This window comes from Mytilus galloprovincialis, chromosome 5, assembly GCF_965363235.1.
Source record: "Mytilus galloprovincialis chromosome 5, xbMytGall1.hap1.1, whole genome shotgun sequence".
NCBI classification, from domain to species: domain Eukaryota; kingdom Metazoa; phylum Mollusca; class Bivalvia; order Mytilida; family Mytilidae; genus Mytilus; species Mytilus galloprovincialis.
In genome coordinates, this window is record NC_134842.1 from 87,332,531 (window position 1) to 87,351,838 (window position 19,308).

Below are 19,308 nucleotides of genomic sequence, written 5' to 3' on the forward strand. Positions count from 1 at the left end.
CTGCGCACTGAGTCATCAAGATTTGACAACTTACCAAGGATAAATTAACTTGATTCCAGCTTCTGCTGCAGCAAATTGGTGCAATAGTGCGTCATTTTACGAAAAACACATTACTTATTATATACTTAATTTTGATATGCACCAAAGACTGTCTTACTAATTCATCATTTGACCCTTGAATTAACTTGTTTTCCACCCCTCCGATCTACCTCTGAAAAGTGATGTGCATCTTTTCTATATTTGTCTGGGCAGTTTACAGTATCCATATAACCGATGTATCATATTTGAAGATAAATCTCAATGTTACTAATAGATTTAAACACACAGAACAAGTTGAATTTATTAAAACATGAATAGTTGACCCCTCCCTGATGTCGTGATGATTAGAATATTGTAATTTTCTGTTGAGGTTATCTACAGTCTAGCCAGATGGTGTATTACTAAGATATGCATATAGCTGATACAATACACCTTATTGCTATTTGTCAGCCATTGCTGGATATCACACAGGTTCCCGTAAAATATTGACGTCATAAATCAAAATATCTGATGTTACAATGGAAAAGTGATTGTTGTTGATGACAAAAGTTCAAGCGTCCGGGTCAGCCGGGATTAGCGATAAAGTGTATTACAAAGTAGCATAACACAAACTCTGAAAGGTTTTTTAAACCAACTAAGATACTACTCTTAAATACAAATCCATGCAATATGACATATCATACACAAGACAGAGTTTACTAATTTAAAAACACTTGTATATCAATGTGGTCTCACTAATTAGCGACAAATTAATTTGTGACAAGAAGAATAAATTAGGGATAAGGAAACTAATTTAGCAGCAGATAACAAAAATTTATAATAAAAGTGAATATTCAATAACATTATTTGATGTTTTATAATGTTTCAATTTTCGTTAAGATTTTGTACCACCATGACCACCGGATCCATGTATTATGGCTCTAGTTCAATAGGCCATGTTGTTAAGTTTGCTGCTGTGGTGTATATGTGTTTCTGGTTATTTTTAAATGAGCATGATGAGGCAGGCGTTGCCTGAAAAGGGGACGAAATCTGTATCAATGACTTTTTATAAATCTAACATTTTAATGTTAGAAAAGAAACAGAAATACCATAAAGTTACCGATGTTGGTCCTATTTTACAAACAGGAAGACAAGAAAGATATCTGGGCAAATGCGGGGAAAATAAAAGTTAGAAAAAAAAGTAAACAATTTTGAGTTCATAAGAACATTGGAAATTATATCTTTTTTTATATTGATTTTTCTACTGTTCTAGTAGGGGACAAAATAAGACTTGGTTTTCCTGTTTGAATCATTTTGCATATAGTCCCTTTATAGCTTGCTGTTCAGTGAGAGCCAAAGCTCCATGTTGTAGGATTTACTTTGGCATATAATTGTCACAGGCACTTGTTTCTGTCAATATGGGGATTACTATCCATACTCGTACGAACAATCTTTCGTACGGGTATGGATAGTAAACCCCATATAGACAGAAACATGTGCCTGTGATAATTGTATTTTTCATCACACCAGGACAATAAAAAGGTTTTGAGGAGGCTGCTATTTTCTGTAGGTAGGGTTAAACAAACAAAAAGTGTTTTTTTTTTTTTATTGCATGAAAATAGTAATTAAAAATAAGTCAGTATGCCAAGATTTAGTTGCTCACAGACAAATATTAATTCAGTAAAAAAGTTCAAGAATTCACCAAAATGCAGTTGACAAAGAAATATATAAGATTTTTCTGTTATAGGTGTAGAAGATAGAAAAATGGTTTGACCCAGTTGTATGTGGTAAGAAAGACACTTGATAAGTACAAGATACAAAAAAGAATAGAGTTTTGGTCAACATCTGCTCTGGTTACAGAAATTTACAGCAATTTTCTTAAGATCCCATCCAGTAGTAAATCACCCTACATGTAGTAAAAACCAGAGGAATAAAGAAATGTAGCTAGTTGAATTAAAGTTTGCAGGTAAAATTAATGCATGAATGATTGTGTAAGGCATAGAATCAAAAGTATAAAAATATAGTATATACCAATACACATAATTAACAGCGCCTGGTGATGTTTGATAGCCTGACCGGTTTCGGTCCATAAAGGACCTTCATCAGAGGCAGAATGGTGGATTAATGTTTGCACCCTATTTATATAGATATGGTAACCGGCGGTTGAGTTAACCGGCGGTTGGGTTAACCGGCGGTTGGGTTAACCGGCGGTTGAGTTGACCGGCGGTTGAGTTAACCGGCGGTTGAGTTAACCGGCGGTTGAGTTAGGCGGCGGTTGAGTTTACCGGCGGTTGAGTTAACCGGTGAAAAATCCCAGTGGGATTTTCCATGGTTACAATTATCTATATTTAGCTAATGTTCATGTTACAGTAAACTTTTTGACATGTTACGGTAAACATTTTTACACTATATGGTAAACATGTGACCGGATGATATAACCATATTTGGGCTTTAGCATTGGATAAAGGGTGTTTTAATAATTTAAGAAGTACATAGTAATCATTTAGTATTGATCTTTGGCTTATGATCCACCTAAATATCAAGTCTTGGAATAGTATTTCATGGTAGTTATGTGATCTTAATATTTGGCTTATGATACACCTAAATATCAAGTCTTGAAATAGTACTTCCTAGTAGTCATGCAGTCTTGACCTCAGGCTTATGATACACCTGTATATCAAGTCTTGAAATAGTAATTCATGGTAGTCATGCAGTCTTGATCTTTGGCTTATGATACACCTAAATATCAAGTCTAATAATAGTATTTCATGGTAGTCATGCAGTCTTGACTCAACTCAACCGCCGGTTAACCCAACCGCCGGTTAACCCAACCGCCGGTTAACCCAACCGCCGGTTAACTCAACCGCCGGTTACCATATCTATATAAATAGGGTGCAAACATTAATCCACCATTCTGCCTCTGATGAAGGTCCTTTATGGACCGAAACCGGTCAGGCTATCAAACATCACCAGGCGCTGTTAATTATGTGTATTGGTATATACTATATTTTTATGCTTTTACATTTTTCTCACTGATACACATAGTTAATATGGCTTCTACTAACGAAAGCTCCATGGAGCTAATGTGTTTAGAGACTACTTATGTCAGTACACCTTTCCTATATTGCCTATTGATTTTTCACTGGCATAGGAGCTCTAAGCGTAAGCCTAGCGATTACCTGAAATTGATGTATATATGTAATACCTACATTACAAACTTAAGGTGTTGAAAACTTTTTAACACTGAGGATTAATATTCATCTACCTTTGATCTTGAAAGGAGTACTAAAGGCTTAAATGAAGCATTCTAAATAAGAACCCCCCCCTAAACCAAATTTTGTTTGGTTAGGGGGGGGGTAATAGTTTTGACTTGATGTTTTGGTGTATCACAAGCTAAAACGTCAAGACTGCATGACTACCATGAAATACTATTATTAGACTTGATATTTAGGTGTATCATAAGCCAAAGATCAAGACTGCATGACTACCATGAATTACTATTTCAAGACTTGATATACAGGTGTATCATAAGCCTGAGGTCAAGACTGCATGACTACTAGGAAGTACTATTTCAAGACTTGATATTTAGGTGTATCATAAGCCAAATATTAAGATCACATAACTACCATGAAATACTATTCCAAGACTTGATATTTAGGTGGATCATAAGCCAAAGATCAATACTAAATGATTACTATGTACTTCTTAAATTATTAAAACACCCTTTATCCAATGCTAAAGCCCAAATATGGTTATATCATCCGGTCACATGTTTACCATATAGTGTAAAAATGTTTACCGTAACATGTCAAAAAGTTTACTGTAACATGAACATTAGCTAAATATAGATAATTGTAACCATGGAAAATCCCACTGGGATTTTTCACCGGTTAACTCAACCGCCGGTAAACTCAACCGCCGGTTAACTCAACCGCCGCCTAACTCAACCGCCGGTTAACTCAACCGCCGGTCAACTCAACCGCCGGTCAACTCAACCGCCGGTTAACCCAACCGCCGGTTAACTCAACCGCCGGTTACCATATCTATATAAATAGGGTGCAAACATTAATCCACCATTCTGCCTCTGATGAAGGTCCTTTATGGACCGAAACCGGTCAGGCTATCAAACATCACCAGGCGCTGTTAATTATGTGTATTGGTATATACTATATTTTTATGCTTTTACATTTTTCTCACTGATACACATAGTTAATATGGCTTCTACTAACGAAAGCTCCATGGAGCTAATGTGTTTAGAGACTACTTATGTCAGTACACCTTTCCTATATTGCCCATAGAATCAAAAGTAATTTTCATAATAAAAATTAACTTGTATTCCTACAGTCATGACAGTCATGACTCATGATAGGGTTTTTATTAAGAAAAATATAAACCTAAGCAGAAAAGTGTTTAAAAATGTTATTTAGAAAAGACACGGCTATATTATTTAAAGGAAACTTGAAATAATTATAAAAATTTCCATTTTTATGATAAAAATGGGTTCCATTATTTATTACATTTGTTTTACAGATGAGTTTACCGAGACCATCAGGGCTGAAAGCCCCATCAAAGATTGGCAAGCCTACAGGTCTGCCCCAGCCCAAATCAGCCTCTTCTCTTCCAGCTCCAGATAAAGCCAAAAGTAAGATATATTATAGTTATAACATTTAGTGTTAGGTCAAACAAAATAGTATGTGTGGTTCCATTTACATCTAAAAATGTGTTAGGGTAGGAAGGTAGGGATTTTTTTTATTTTTTTTTAAACATTGAGTCTACGGGAGCAACATTCTGACTTTAAAAGCTTAATTTAAAATGCCAAAAAAATCTTTAGGGTAGGCTATTATTAAGACTATGAAGTAGGGTAGGTAGGGTATCTTGAACCACACATATATTTTTATTTGGCCTTAAAACAGCATTGTGATGCATGTACATGTATTGTAATTATAAATAGTTTTTATTTCATGATTATTCTGTTTATTACAAGTTAGACAAAGATGTTTAAAAAATCTTTTTATTAATATTAATATATGTTTTCTAGGGTTTAAAATCCACTTTTGATTTGTAGTTCTACAAAAATTGTCACAAGGAGTAGGTAAAACATTTTTATTCCAGTGGAATGTGATTAGTTTCAACATTGTCGTTATCAAGGGTTGTTGGCATTCAAGGAATAAACCACAAGAGTAGCCACCATATGGTGTACCCAAAAAAGGAGGGGGTATATTTGGAATATCAGGCTATATAATATAGATGTACAATCTTGAACTGAATGAGAATCATATTACTTATTATGATTTGTAAAATCATATATTCTGTAATTCATGTCAATATTTTGGCAACACTGCAATGAAGTTTTAAGATTTACTGTTTGAATTTGTCAATCATATCATTACATGTATAGAAATATGGAAAATATCTACCATCTTCCAATTCCATCTTGTATAGGTGGATAAACAATGATGAAAGTAAATGTAAATGTTAATTCATAATTTTTGTGATCTTTAGTAATTGCCAAAATTAAATGTTTGAAAAAAATTTATTTCTGTTTAACAAGAATTGAGGACAGAAAGTCACAGGACAAAAAGTCACGGACAAAAAGTCACAATTTATTTTTTCTGATTATTTTTCTTTGAATGAAAGACGCTTATTTCTACAAAAATATTTTGATATTTTTTTGAACTATTGTATATAAACCAACTTTGTAAACAAAATTTATCAAAAAATATCCAAGATGATAAAATAATTGTTAAAAAACAAAATGTCAAAGTAGCTTGGCTCTTAAATGGCTTCATGGTACCAAGCAATCTTTCTTTTGTATGATTTTAATTAAATAAATCTTCATTTTTCAAGTATAATGACACATTTCCTAAACTTAAATATGAATATATGTGATAAAAAGTAAATATTTCAAGATATGTTTCTTACATATTCAAACAATTGTCAACAGATGACTAGTGATTTTTTGTCCTGTGACTTTTTGTCCGACCAAATTTGTGACTTTCTGTCCGTTTACCGTTTAACAATTGGACACAAACATTTCGGAATTAACACAATACATAACTTGGCTTTAACACTGTTCTATATAAAGGAACGTTTAGAAATAAAGAGAACTTTGATTTTTACAGGGACCATTCCAAGTAAGTTTTGTGTCAGGTGATTTTTTTTTAACAATTTGAAAATAACTTGTTTAATAAATGTATAAGGATATATATTTGATGTTTAACAAATGCTAAAACATGATTTAAATGTTAACATTACATATTAGATATACACAGAGAAAAATACACATTACTTAAAACATGTGTTTGAGTTAATTGTAGAGATCAACAATACATTTCACAATGAAACAATTCCCAATGCTTTGATTAAGCCTGATTCAGTAAATTCAAATTCAAACTGATTTAACTTACCGTACTTTAAATTGAGTACATACAAAATTACCAACAAATCATTTGATTTTCATTTATAGTCAGGTGATATATAGAAAATGTTATTGATTGGTTCAGGTAGAGAAAAATGGTTATGTTAATTTATTCAGAACTGGTGTGATGATAATAAATTAAAAAAAAAGATGCATACACGCAGTAGATGTTATCTCTTGTTTTATAATTTGATGACCAATAAATCATTTCATATTTTCTTGTTTACTTTAACAGTTTTAGAGGTCATTGTTAATTATCAACAAAAATCTTAAATTTTAAAATAGATTATAAGTTATAAGTTTAAATTTTTGCAATTGTTTTATATTGAAATATATTATGTGAAACTTTTTTTTACAATTGCTGTTTTCATTTTAATGTACTTAAGCTTGGAACGGGAAGCTTTTTTGTTAATACAAACTCTCTTTAAGACTTTTTGGTACTTAGTATAATTATATATTATAATCATATTACTTTAAGTTTCATGGATTTATTTATTGTACAGTGTTCCATTTTTACCACTGCATTTGTATTTATGAAAAGTAAATTGTGAGTCAAGGGAGATAATTTTAGCTACCAGTGGAACACGGTACATTTTTTTTAACTCTATTGTGATTTGAACTTCTGGGAGAGAAAAAAAATTGATACCTTACCCCATCACTCTGCTTTATTCACTCCTCAAAGCGAAAATTGGCTACGGAAGTCTCGCTCAGGTAAAGGTAACAGGGCTTTCCTTGCTTATACTGTTAGCCCCAATCACTGCCACAAGGATGATAAACTGGTATAGCTTCCTTCACCTTTGATTCTTATCAAAATCAATACACATGCTTGCAGGACTTTACAAATTTCAGGGGTTCAAAAATTACATTTTTATCATGTTTAATTTATGCTTCATGGATTAAAACTTTTATTTTATCTGAAGTATTATAAATGAAGTTGTGAAGAGCACATACTATCATGGCTGATATATATATATAAAATCTTCTTCAGTCTCAGGAATGCATGATTTCCTATTCATATTTTTCAACTTTCTCTGTTCTTAAATATATATTATTATTATTATGGTAATATACACATTTAATATTCTGACCAGCAAAATAATATTTCTTTTTGACAGCCTTGATGCCGTATTATTATGAAATGAAATACCTGACTTTTTTTTAAAACCTTTATTTAATGATATCATTTTTGTTCACTTTACTTGAAATAGTTTTTAAATAGCAGAATTGAAACCATCTCATTCTCTAGGTGTTTCATGGTCTTGAAAAAGCTTTACTTTGAGAAACACTATACCAAGATAAAAAACTTAACATACAAAAAATCATCGTATGTGGTAATATCTCAGTTCTTTGAAATTTTTATATGATGAAAGATTTTTTTCAAGACCTTCCAAGATATCATTTTTACTTAACATGATTGAACTTTTTATTTCAAAGCATGTTAGTTATATATTAACTTTGAATGTTTCTATTTCATTTTTGTATTGATGCATATATTTTATTTCTAAATTGCCATTCTATTCAAGGTTGGACATGTTTGCTTCCTAAATCTTTTTTTGATGTGCAACCTTGGGATCAGGGAAATGAAGTTTTAAATTCAGTTCCTATACATGTAACTTATTTGAAATTTAAAAATATTTGAACATTTGAAAATTATTAAAGTTTTCTATAACTATATATATCAAAATAACAAATCTATATATATTGATGTTAATTCAACTCAAATACATTTTTATTGACTTTTCCCCCTGGATGTCGACATGAATAAGAATGGCAGTTATCTCCCCTTTTTCTAAATTAAATGTCTGGATTGTGTGTTGCTATGTTTCTGTTTATGTGTTGCTAGGTGCCATTGCTAAAAGTGCTCGTGCTGCAGGTTTTAGTGCTACACAAGCTGATAAGTATGCCACCACTGTTGTCAATAAACTGCCAGGTAATTTATGTTTCCATGGTTTCATGTTTCAAAAAGTGATGTAAATGACCAAACTAAAACTAATTTATACATATTGATTGATATATGATATTACTCTGTCATCAAATTGTCTTCTTACAAAACTGTGGATTCATTCATGGAATTGATGAAAGATATGTTTTTTTTCCATTGAATTTTTTTTGCCAAGTCTGCATACCAGGCTATAGAAAAAATAGTTCTTTAGTTTGATACTAACATTAGCATATAAAAAAGTAACTATTACTTAACTGAATGTTATTAGAAAATAACTGATTTTGTTTATGTATAAATTTAGTAAGAAAATAATTTCAATCAGTGAAATCGCATTCCTTCTATAGATTGTTTGAGCACATGTTGGGTGGAAAAACAAATAATGCATCACCATATGAAATTGATTATTTTATCTGACTCACAAGTTTTCTACATGTGTATTTGAATGTTGTCTGCCTTCTATGTTGCCTTCTCGCATGTCACCTGTCTTAATTGTTTAATGCTTCTACAATTTGCATTTCTACTATTCTTATTGATGCTGGTAGTTCACTACTGATCAATCTGTCATCTGCAAATATTTTCAATTTGGTCGAATTTTCAGATGCAAAAAAAAGAAATATGGAAGCTGTAATATTTTAAACCAATTTTTTTCATTTCGTTTTATAAAACGTGCATGTACACAAAAGTCTTTCAACAGAGAAATATGGGCTAAATAATGAACCAATGATATAGTTTTGCCGCTATACATGCGCATACATTATTTTTGATTCAATCGTACTAGTTTAAACTGATCTATGCGTTCACATTTAAAGTAAGATCGGTTTACTTTAGATCGATTCAAACTAAACTACCTCTTTTGGTGTTTTAGTTTAGACTAATTAAAGACTGATTCAAAGCGTTCACATTATCCCTTAAATCGATCTAAAGTGAACCGATCTAGTTTAAATTGCTCTAAATGTCCTAGTGTGAATGAGGTCTAAGTTAATCTTGGTACATGCTTAATGTCACCAGAGAGTCCTACTTTATCACCCCAGATACACTTTGGACAGATCTGGAGTATGAGTAGCTGCACAACGTTTGTTAGGTTGTCTGATTTGTGTAAATATCATATAAGGACCTAAAAGCAGAAGCTGTCCGAGTATGTACAACTGTTAAATTGAATTTTGATGAGTGATTAATTTTTAGGTAATTTCATGATTTATTAATTAGTTATAAAACATCAGAAAATTTGCTTTCATAAATTTGATCTTTAGGGTAGATTAGAATTAGGAAATAGAAAAAAACAAAAATGGGGAAAACTTCACTGTCATGACTGTTCTCAACACCCATTTTTATTGATGGATAAATTTGAGAAGTTCCTTCCCTGGGTCTAATGATTGTTTTTTTTTTATATAACAGCGAGGCCTTAGTGAGAACATGTCCTTTATATAATTCATGTCGATTGTCTGTTTGTTTGGCTTGACGGAACAAACTTTTAACAGGTTTATTATGAAAAACAAATTTTAGTCATTAGTTCTTTACTTTTGAAATTTGAATGTAATGTTTTTTTGACCATTTTTTCAGTCTCTTTAAATCCATTCTTCACAGTCCTACATGTGAAAATGTGTCCATTCTAGACTCTTATAAATGTTTATCTTCAAGCAGATTCCATTGTATGTAGTGGCCATGCAAATATAACTTACTATACATGATATGTTACAGGCCCTGAATATGAAGTACCACCCCCTCCATCAGATGATTTTAAGATAGGTGACAGAGTATGGGTAGGAGGGAGTAAGCCAGGTGTGATTGCATTTCTGGGCGAAACTCAGTTTGCCGCAGGAGAATGGGCAGGTGTTGCCCTGGACAAACAAGAAGGCAAAAATGACGGGTCAGTTAAAGGTATCAGATACTTTCAGTGTGAATCAGATAGGGGTGTGTTCGCTAGAATTTCTAAGTTATCAAGAACCCCAGGACTTCTACCTATGTCAGGAAAAATGGACGATACATTGTCAGAAACTCCTATGAAACCAAATGGACCGGCAAGAAGACCTACAACGCCAAGCGTTACACCTTCAAGAGGAGTGTTTGGTTCTAATACTAGTTTAAGCAGAGCATCTCCTGCCCCGGGAACCAGACCTGGGAGTAGACCCGCTTTGAAGGTTGGAGATCGTGTGTTTGTTAGTGGCAGTAAGATGGGTACGCTGCAGTACATGGGAGAAACAGACTTTGCTAAAGGAGAATGGGCGGGAGTTGAACTTGACGAAAAACAGGGTAAAAATGATGGTGCAGTTGCTGGTAAAAGGTATGGTTCTGTAAAAATGGGCTGAATTTTATAAATACCTTGCTTGTTTGAAACAGAATACATGTAATTTAATTTTCTTTTAATCTCACATGAAATGTTCAATTATGATTTTTTAAAAAACATCATATTCAGCTAGTTTGTTTTGAAGGAGCTATTCTGTGCAAACTTTTGGCTTGATATTTTTATCAATTCATTTCAGCATTACAATAATTGCTAACTCTGACTGACAGAATTAAATGTAAATATACTTTGAAGATAATAAGATATTTTGTCTTGGGCCTGTCTTAATTATTTTAATTATAACTATAATTTTAAGTTTTGTTTCTATTATATACATTTCTAAATAGAAAAATGGAAGTTCAAATTAAAGTGTAAAGTCAATTTTAGTTTTAATTGCTATAAGAACTTTTATCATGAAAAAGATTTGATATTTCTATTTCAGATATTTTGAATGTAAGCCTATGTTTGGTTTATTTGCACCAATTCATAAAGTCACTCGTCTGACATCAGGAACAGCCGGGCCAGGAAAACCAGCTACGACTCCTACATCACAGTCCCGGTCATTGATGAACACAAGTCTTCGTCTTTCAAAAGAAAGGAGCGGGAGTCAGGAATCCGTCAGTTCAATTAGCTCGTCAGCATCCAGCGTGTCACGTAGCCGGGTAAGACTTGGAGTCACATCACTCGGCAATCAGGTACATGCAGTTTACAAACTGAATATTATAAGCTTTAGATTTGGCTTCAGAGTGTGACAAATTTGCATAATTGGTGATATTATAGTATTTTTTAAAGAGGGGATCCTTTGTCTAATTGCATTGGTAACCCTTTTAAGAATATTTTTTTTCAAACTCAGATGCTTATTTTATAAATGTCAATGGGGAAACTAAAGATTTTTTTTTATTAGATTCTTATATGCAATCATTATTTCACTATTAGCTTTTCATTTCACTATTGAGATTTTCTATTTAATATCTGAATAATACACGATCATTAACAAATTCTGAGGATTGAAAAGAGAATTTAAATTCCCATCTTGAAAATTTCACTATCACAAGGTAACAAATCACAATCACTACATTAGAGTTTATCTACATTTTGTAACAACTCTTTAATTCTTTTATTTTTACACATTCACCCTTTTTATTTACTGACTGAATTTTCAATGGAGCTAAAATAACTAGCATTTTATTATTAGATTAATCACTATTATCCTTTGATTTTGAATGTGTTATTTTTTTTAATCGGAGACCTAAATATTAAGATCTGTCAAAAGGAAATACTGAAGGTTTAATAATAAAGCAATAAAAACTTTAATAGTTTACTGTATGAAATACATTTAAGTTAGACAAAAATTGTAACTCCATTTTGTCAAGACATTTGAAAAACTCTTCATGGATAAATTTTTTTTTAAGTTTCAAATTTTTAGGTGTTCTTTCTTAAAAGTGCTCACATAAAAAAAAAAAGAAATAAAACGTATCAATTATTTCTTTAATGTGATTTTAGATAACTGATCTAGTTTAAATATTTGTGTAAAATAATAATGTCACATTAAAAAAAAAAAAAACTTTTTTGATGTCTTAATTGGGGATGAGATTATAGGGAATATATAATATCACAATCTATTATAATATTGTCAACCAAAAAAAAAAAAAAGAGAAACAATTGAAAAATATCAGCTCCAGGGTTTTACTAATTTCACCATTTCACATGATATTTATTCTATACCATCACAGAAACATCATCAATTCATCACATATCAAGACTATTTGTCTCATCAATCATAGTTATTTTATTTACTAATGTTTGTTTTTGTTACATGTTCATTTTGTTTTGTTTTGTTTTGTTTCCTTGGATGCATTAAACTAAAAGAAATCAAATTTCTCTTTAGATTCAAGATTCTCATAAATTTTGGTTGATTTATAGTTTTTAAAGCCACTTTCCAATATTTTATAAACTTATGTACATGTAGTTAAGACATAATTTATAAAACATGTATATACATACCTCTTAACAGAAGTTGGGATGGAGGTATCTTATTGAAACCTTAAAAAGCAACACATACAGTAAAGGATGGACATTTTCCTTTGTTTTCAATAATTTCCTGATATAGATTAAACCACAAAAACATATCTGTATGAAATTTGATCTCTGAGGAAGATCAAAATTCAGAGGGAAAAAATACACATACAAAAAAATCCCACTCCAGGTATTGGCCTTATAGAAATAGAATAGAATTGCAATTTTAGCTGCAAAGACAAACAGCTTGGGAAATTATTCATATTAAAGATAAACCACATAATATACAAACAAATATTTCTTGCATTCTGAAAACCTCCACCTTTGCAATTGATGTAATTCATATAAACAAACTTTAAATAGCATGACTTATTGTTGTCTTGACAAATGATGCTGTCTCCCTTAATGAGGCTCTTCCAGCAATGATCCCTGCAGATCAGCTATTTTGTTGTATTAACACCTATCTTGAATGAATTGCGTGCTATTCAACATCTTGCAAATATTATCCTCGCGATTGGCTTATCATGCTTATATTTGTAATGTTGTCTCTAACTGTGTGCTGAGCTGTGAATGTTTGCTTCCTGTTGGCTGTGTGCTTTGTTTTTATTCATGTTAATTGTTGTTCTTGTATCCAGTGAAATGAGTGCATCAGTGTTTTGTTTTGTGACTTTATTAACCATAACAAAATTAACCTTCACTTTTTGACTGAAATTGCTCTTCTTGTCATGTTAACTACTTATTTTACTTGAATAAGATTTGGCCATTTATGTAACAACTTTAATTTCAAGAGTTACAATTTTCCATTTAGACAATTTTAAATATTTTTTGAATATATATTGTTCAAATCACAAAATAAAAAAGAATAGAAAAAACAAATATGAAGTGTACACAATATTTCAGTTTTTATAAGCCTATCACAAAATTTTGGTGTACATTTAAAAATCTTTCTTACCCAGCATGCATTAGATTCTGAATCAATGAATTTCCTATTCTAAATTTCTGCATTGCAAGAAGAGTAATATTTCATTGAATTTTGTCATTTTCATTGTCTCAAGAAACAGATACTTCTGTCATATTTTCATTTTTATTCTAACTGAAGTGTAGTTTTTAAATTACTTTTTTTTTTAACAAAATTGAATATTTGTTATGAAGACATGTGACCTAAAATAGAAGTTTTGCCTTTTAAGGGCATTGTAGAAATTATGGCATGGTTGACAGAAGTCTCTGGTTCTATTAACATATATTTATCATCCAACTTCCTGGAGCTGTTCACACTGCTTTTCTCTACAAAAATCTAAAGTAAACTGCATGTAAACCTATTATTGATGTTTATTTTATATATGTACATTGACAGTGTGTGTCCACTAAAAGTATATCTACATTTTCTAGTTTTGAAATAAGAAAAAATATAGCAATTATTTTTTTTATTTTTTTTTATGGCTGAAAGTGTTACTGTGTGCATTATATATTTTTTTGACATATATGGTATTATATACAGAAATTTTCAAGACAAATTTGAGTGGGTAAACGAAAAACTTCCTTAGAAAATTTGCATCGTTGTGATTTATAGTTTTTATATAGTTAAAAAAAATCTATGGAAATGTGTCAATTCTTGCTCATTATTGTATGTGGCCATACCTGTATAAATAGTGAAAATTATCATTTGTAAAGGGTTATATTTATATTTAGGCAATATTTAAGATGTTTTAGATCTTTGATTTGTATCATCAATGAAGATGATCAAACTAAAAAAAAATATATTGCAAGGGGGGATAATAAAATTTTGTATAATTGTCTCCCTTCTCACAGCATATTACTATAATGCATGTACAACAGAATTGCTAATCAATATATTATGATGATTTCCTCCACTATAAGCAATTATTTGTCAATTTTATAGAAATCCTTTAGCATGTTCTCCTTCCAATATGTTATGTGTGACATATATATGCTACTTCAAACCTAACTCCATACCTACTCTCCCCACCAACATTTGGTAGGGCACCTGACAATCTCAGTCAATGATAATCGTATTCAAACACACCTACCATGAGTGGTGTTTGAACTTACAACCCCAGTTTTGACAGCTTAATGGTAGCTGTAGATATACTGCTCAGACCATTCAGCAACTGAGGATCCAGCTAAAAAATAATAACTACCCTTCCCAAAAACTGTAATCATGGTGATGGCATCTCAAAGGGATATTAGCACAGAATAAGTTGTCCACACTGGAGCAATACATAAGGCCTTTTTTGCCCTGAAAATTCTTGTAAAACTGTAATACCTGTAAAGTAAACCTGTTTGTAAACTTGAGAAGACAGAACATTAACTTGGGATTGATAACAAAATTTGGTTGTGACAAAATTTAGTTGTTGAAGTGCATGTATATCTTGACTTAAGGGATGTTGGCAAATTTTTATAGTGAAAACAGTATGAATTCATAACATTTTATCTATGATTATAAATGAGATTTCTCAAATTTGTTTTGTACCTGTGAATAGATAAACACTAAGTACACTTTTTTTTTGCAAGTGTTGTGTTGTAAATAATAAGATTTTTCACAATTTTTAACATTATAAAACTTATTGTCATTCTCATGCTCAATGAGCTTATTCAAAACTACAAATTTGAAACAGTTTGAAAACATGTTATGTTAGGTTCTTTTTGACATTTAGTTATTCTTCATCGATCATGTCTTAAGGTCTTTGATCATAAGGCTTTCCTGAAGCCTTCAAATAATCTTTTGTGCAGTACCAAGCTAATGTTAAGTCGGATGCATCCATGGAGACAAAAGGTTGCCATGATGGTAGAGACAGATATTATCAGAAGTATTACAGTCCATGGCTAGATGAGCTAACATGTTGTAGATTTTTTTCATTAAGACTGTCAAAGCTAGCCAAAAATGTTTGTCAGCTGTGGATTCATTTATTATTGAGGACACCAATTTCTGTTTTATTTGATTCCTTCATGTTATCCTAGTCAGCATTTAAGCCTATAGAAAATTTGTACTTTGTTAAACTTTTAAATTTTTGGTTCACTTATTTCAATTACTCAATGAAAATTGGTGTTCCACTAATAAAAATGAATCCACGGTATATGTAATATCCAACCTGATGTCGGAATATTACTGGCAAAGTATGATATTTCTCATCTTATCACAACAGTGCCATGATAAACCGAATTTTAAACAGAGGACAAAATGTTGCAGGTCCAGAGAAAATAAAATCTCCTGCTTATACATGTAGTTGTATAAAAAATATTTTATTTCTACAGCTTCCTCTACATCATCAACGAAAAAGAGAACTTACGAGTACACCAATAGCGGTAAATTTTGAAGCTACTTCCCTTAAAATTGGCATGATTTGGTTTTGGAGCTAGTGATAACTGAAAGATTTGAAATTGTTTTACGCTCTCAAAAATTGCACAAAAATTGTAGATATCATTCATTCATGAAATTGTTGTTCACTTTTTTTCCAATGAAGTATTTGTTTTGATGATAAGTTTGTTAAAAACCCAGTTACAATTGAACAGAACTTTTTTTTAATGGGGATGTTTTTAAACGACTTTCCCACATTTCAATTTTTTTTATTGAAATTTTATTATTTTTTCTGATTTGTAGGCAGAACTATGATATTTGGACAAAGTTGAATTTTAAAAAGAAAATAGAAAGTCGAGTGTCAGAATCCATATTTTCTTTCAATACATCACATTTCAAGAAATAAGTTTGAGGTTTACAATTTTCATTGCAATTTTCTCAATATGTAAAACTGATTTGGCATGTCTTGAAAGTTTCTAGCATTGAGCTAAATCATACATTCTATATTAGATGTTTAATGATGATAAATATATCTGGTCTTGAAGTAAGTCCTCCTTATAGAAAGGTGTCTGGGTTTTGACAATTAAATATGACCGTAGAAATGTGGAGTTGGTTTGTTAGAATTGACGATGTTGCATATTTGTGCATTTTGTTCGTTGTTTTTGTTTGTAGTTGTGCTTTGTTTGTTTGCATGAGATTAGAAATCAGATTACTGTGCCTGCAGAATAAATATTTTGTTTGATGACTTTGTATGTCAAATTTAAGTTTGCAAAGAAGATATGATATTTTTGAATGTTTGCAAATGAAATCTAGCATGAAATAAACATAAACATTTGTAATGGTATAAAAAGCAAAACTTGCTTTATTTTTTTAATGAATTTAAATCGTATATGTCTTCTTTTAAATGCATTTTGTGCATTTTAGATTTTATGAATCAATATTGCATGTATTTGGTTATACATATATGTAGGCCTGCATGATTGTCAGATAGCTTAGTGGTATAGTTCAATTCTTGTGTGCCGAAATTTAATGTTACATATAATATTATTATCACAGTTTTATTTCAAATTTTATTGCAAGAACAAAATCAAAGAATTTCAATAAACCTCTGACAAAACAACTTGTCTGAAACTGACCACCTAAAAAAACTTCATCTTTCTACAAGGATTAGCATAAAAAAGTGATATTTTGAGGAAATAAAAAAACTGTTGCCTTTTTCTCTCAAGAATCATAATTTGGGTAATCATTTTTGTGTGCAAAATTTCATCCGTGCTTTGTTCAGTAGGGTCGATTCCAATTCCAAATTTCTTCATTAGCGATGAAAATTATTGTTGAATGAATATGATATATATGGAACAGTGACCAAATTTTCAATACAAATATTATGTTGAGAAAAGTTAGTGTGAACATACAGGTATTTCAGTCAGAGCAGAAAAGATAATCCATGTTAAAATAAATCTAAAAGGCACTTTTTAACATCTAATTGAACTTTGCCCTTTTCTATTTTAATGTAGCTAGTCGTTGTTTTGCATGCAAGCTTTCCTGCTTCATTAATTGTCTTTTTAATTAACTGTCTATTTTTGTAGTGATTTTAATTTACATGAAAAAAAATAGTTTCTAAAAATCCATAGAGAACACTTTCTGGATCATACTACATTACAAACAAAAAATGTCTGACAAAACAGCTTGTGGTATGATGGCAAATAAGACAACTATTTACCACTGTTCAAATGAAGTGGTTGTAGTCAATCTTTCACTAACAAAATGGTAAGAAAAGGTAAACTGTGCGAAGGGATTGCTGTAAAAGATACACGATTACAGTAGTTCAGTCTTAAAAGGATACCAGGAATATGGTTTAGAAAAAAATATTTTTTGTGAATTACCGAATAACCGAATAAAATTTATAATATAATTTTCCATAATTTGAAAATAGATGATAATGATGAGATCTGCATTAAAAAAAGATAGCATTGATAAAATGGAAATGGAAAAGGAAACATGTTTTTAATATATTTACACTGATTTTTCGTACACATAGTTAAATGCTTTAAGAATGCTTGTACAGTCTACCTACCTGTTTTTCAAAACACATTCTGAATTTTGTGAGAAAAAATGAAAAAAAACCATAACTGAATTTTTTCAAGCACATTTTTGAGGGTTACAGAGTTTGATTGTGTGAACTTGGTTAGATTGAATATCTTAGTCTTATGCAAGAGAACAAGAGCTTTAAAATGTTTAGATTAAATTAGCTACAGTTGTCAGCATTAGTTGATATAATTTTTATGTATATGTAACTGTGAATACATGTTATGTTGATCAAATGACTTTAACAATTGTAAGGCTAACGATGAAATGTAAGATAAAATATAAGAACTCTTAATTACAAATCTTAAGGCATCTTATTTGAAGCCTTCCAAATTATATGTTTTATTCACTTATCTGAAAAGTCTATATTTTGTTGGAAAACATTTTAGTATTTATATAAAATAAAAATTTCATAATAATAAGTTTCGTTAACGATTTTACTAGGACTCAATGACTGACCACATTTTAGTATAATTTATATTTTAATTTATACAAGTATTCACTGTTTAAATGAATTGTCTCCCTTGACAGTTATTATAGGATTATCTCCCTATTCAGTATAGTTAGCTTGCATAGGATAAGATTTTCAGTTAAACCATATGTTATTTAATAGGTCCAGCAATATCATGGTCTTAAATATTTCTTTGTTGACATTGGTTGACATGGTTACAGTTTTAGCATTTGGTTTGAATTATATTTTGAACTTAGCCCTACACGACTAGTCTTATCAATGATGTATACTAGAATGAAAATGAAATTAGGATGTCAATTATTTTCATAAAAAAAACATATAACCAGGAGATTTGAAAACTCGTAAAAACAGAAGAAAAACTCCTGTCAAAATAAATACTGTGCTCCATAATTTTTAAATTCTTGACAAAAGGTCATTTTTTTTTATTAATTATTTTTTGACAACAAAGCTTAACATTTAGTACATTTCAATTGGTTGGTCCTTAATGTGTTTTAATTTATGTTTCCCAAAAACTTTTTTACCACATGTATTATTCAGAAAAAGATAATGATATACATATATTGGATAGAAATAAGACGTCATATTTCATAAAAACAAAATATATAACTTGCTTGCTTATTCAAAATTATTATACAAGGATATAAAAATGCACATATATTCAGATAATAACCATTTGATAAGTATTTATATATAAATTTGAATCGTGAAGTTTTTGATAAACTTTCAAAATAATTGTTACCATAATAAAAGAAAAGATACA

General features: G+C 30.7%; 1 protein-coding gene across 12 annotated transcripts in view; it reads left to right on the plus strand.

Annotated features, from left to right (window-relative positions):
- The window catches only part of LOC143076624 (uncharacterized), an 89,735-nt gene continuing 70,427 nt past the window's right edge, over positions 1-19,308 (plus strand). For 3 of the 12 annotated variants that reach the window (XM_076252446.1, XM_076252447.1, XM_076252452.1), the window contains exons 1-8: positions 1-86; positions 1,766-1,984; positions 4,549-4,660; positions 6,141-6,152; positions 8,280-8,366; positions 10,077-10,659; positions 11,102-11,354; positions 15,949-15,999. In XM_076252446.1, the coding sequence (XP_076108561.1) occupies positions 4,549-4,660; positions 6,141-6,152; positions 8,280-8,366; positions 10,077-10,659; positions 11,102-11,354; positions 15,949-15,999 (1,098 nt within the window). In that variant the 5' untranslated portion in view covers positions 1-86; positions 1,766-1,984. The remainder of the gene's footprint in view (positions 87-1,765; positions 1,985-4,548; positions 4,661-6,140; positions 6,153-8,279; positions 8,367-10,076; positions 10,660-11,101; positions 11,355-15,948; positions 16,000-19,308) is intronic. The other 9 variants (XM_076252450.1, XM_076252454.1, XM_076252451.1 and 6 more) reach the window with 6 other exon arrangements.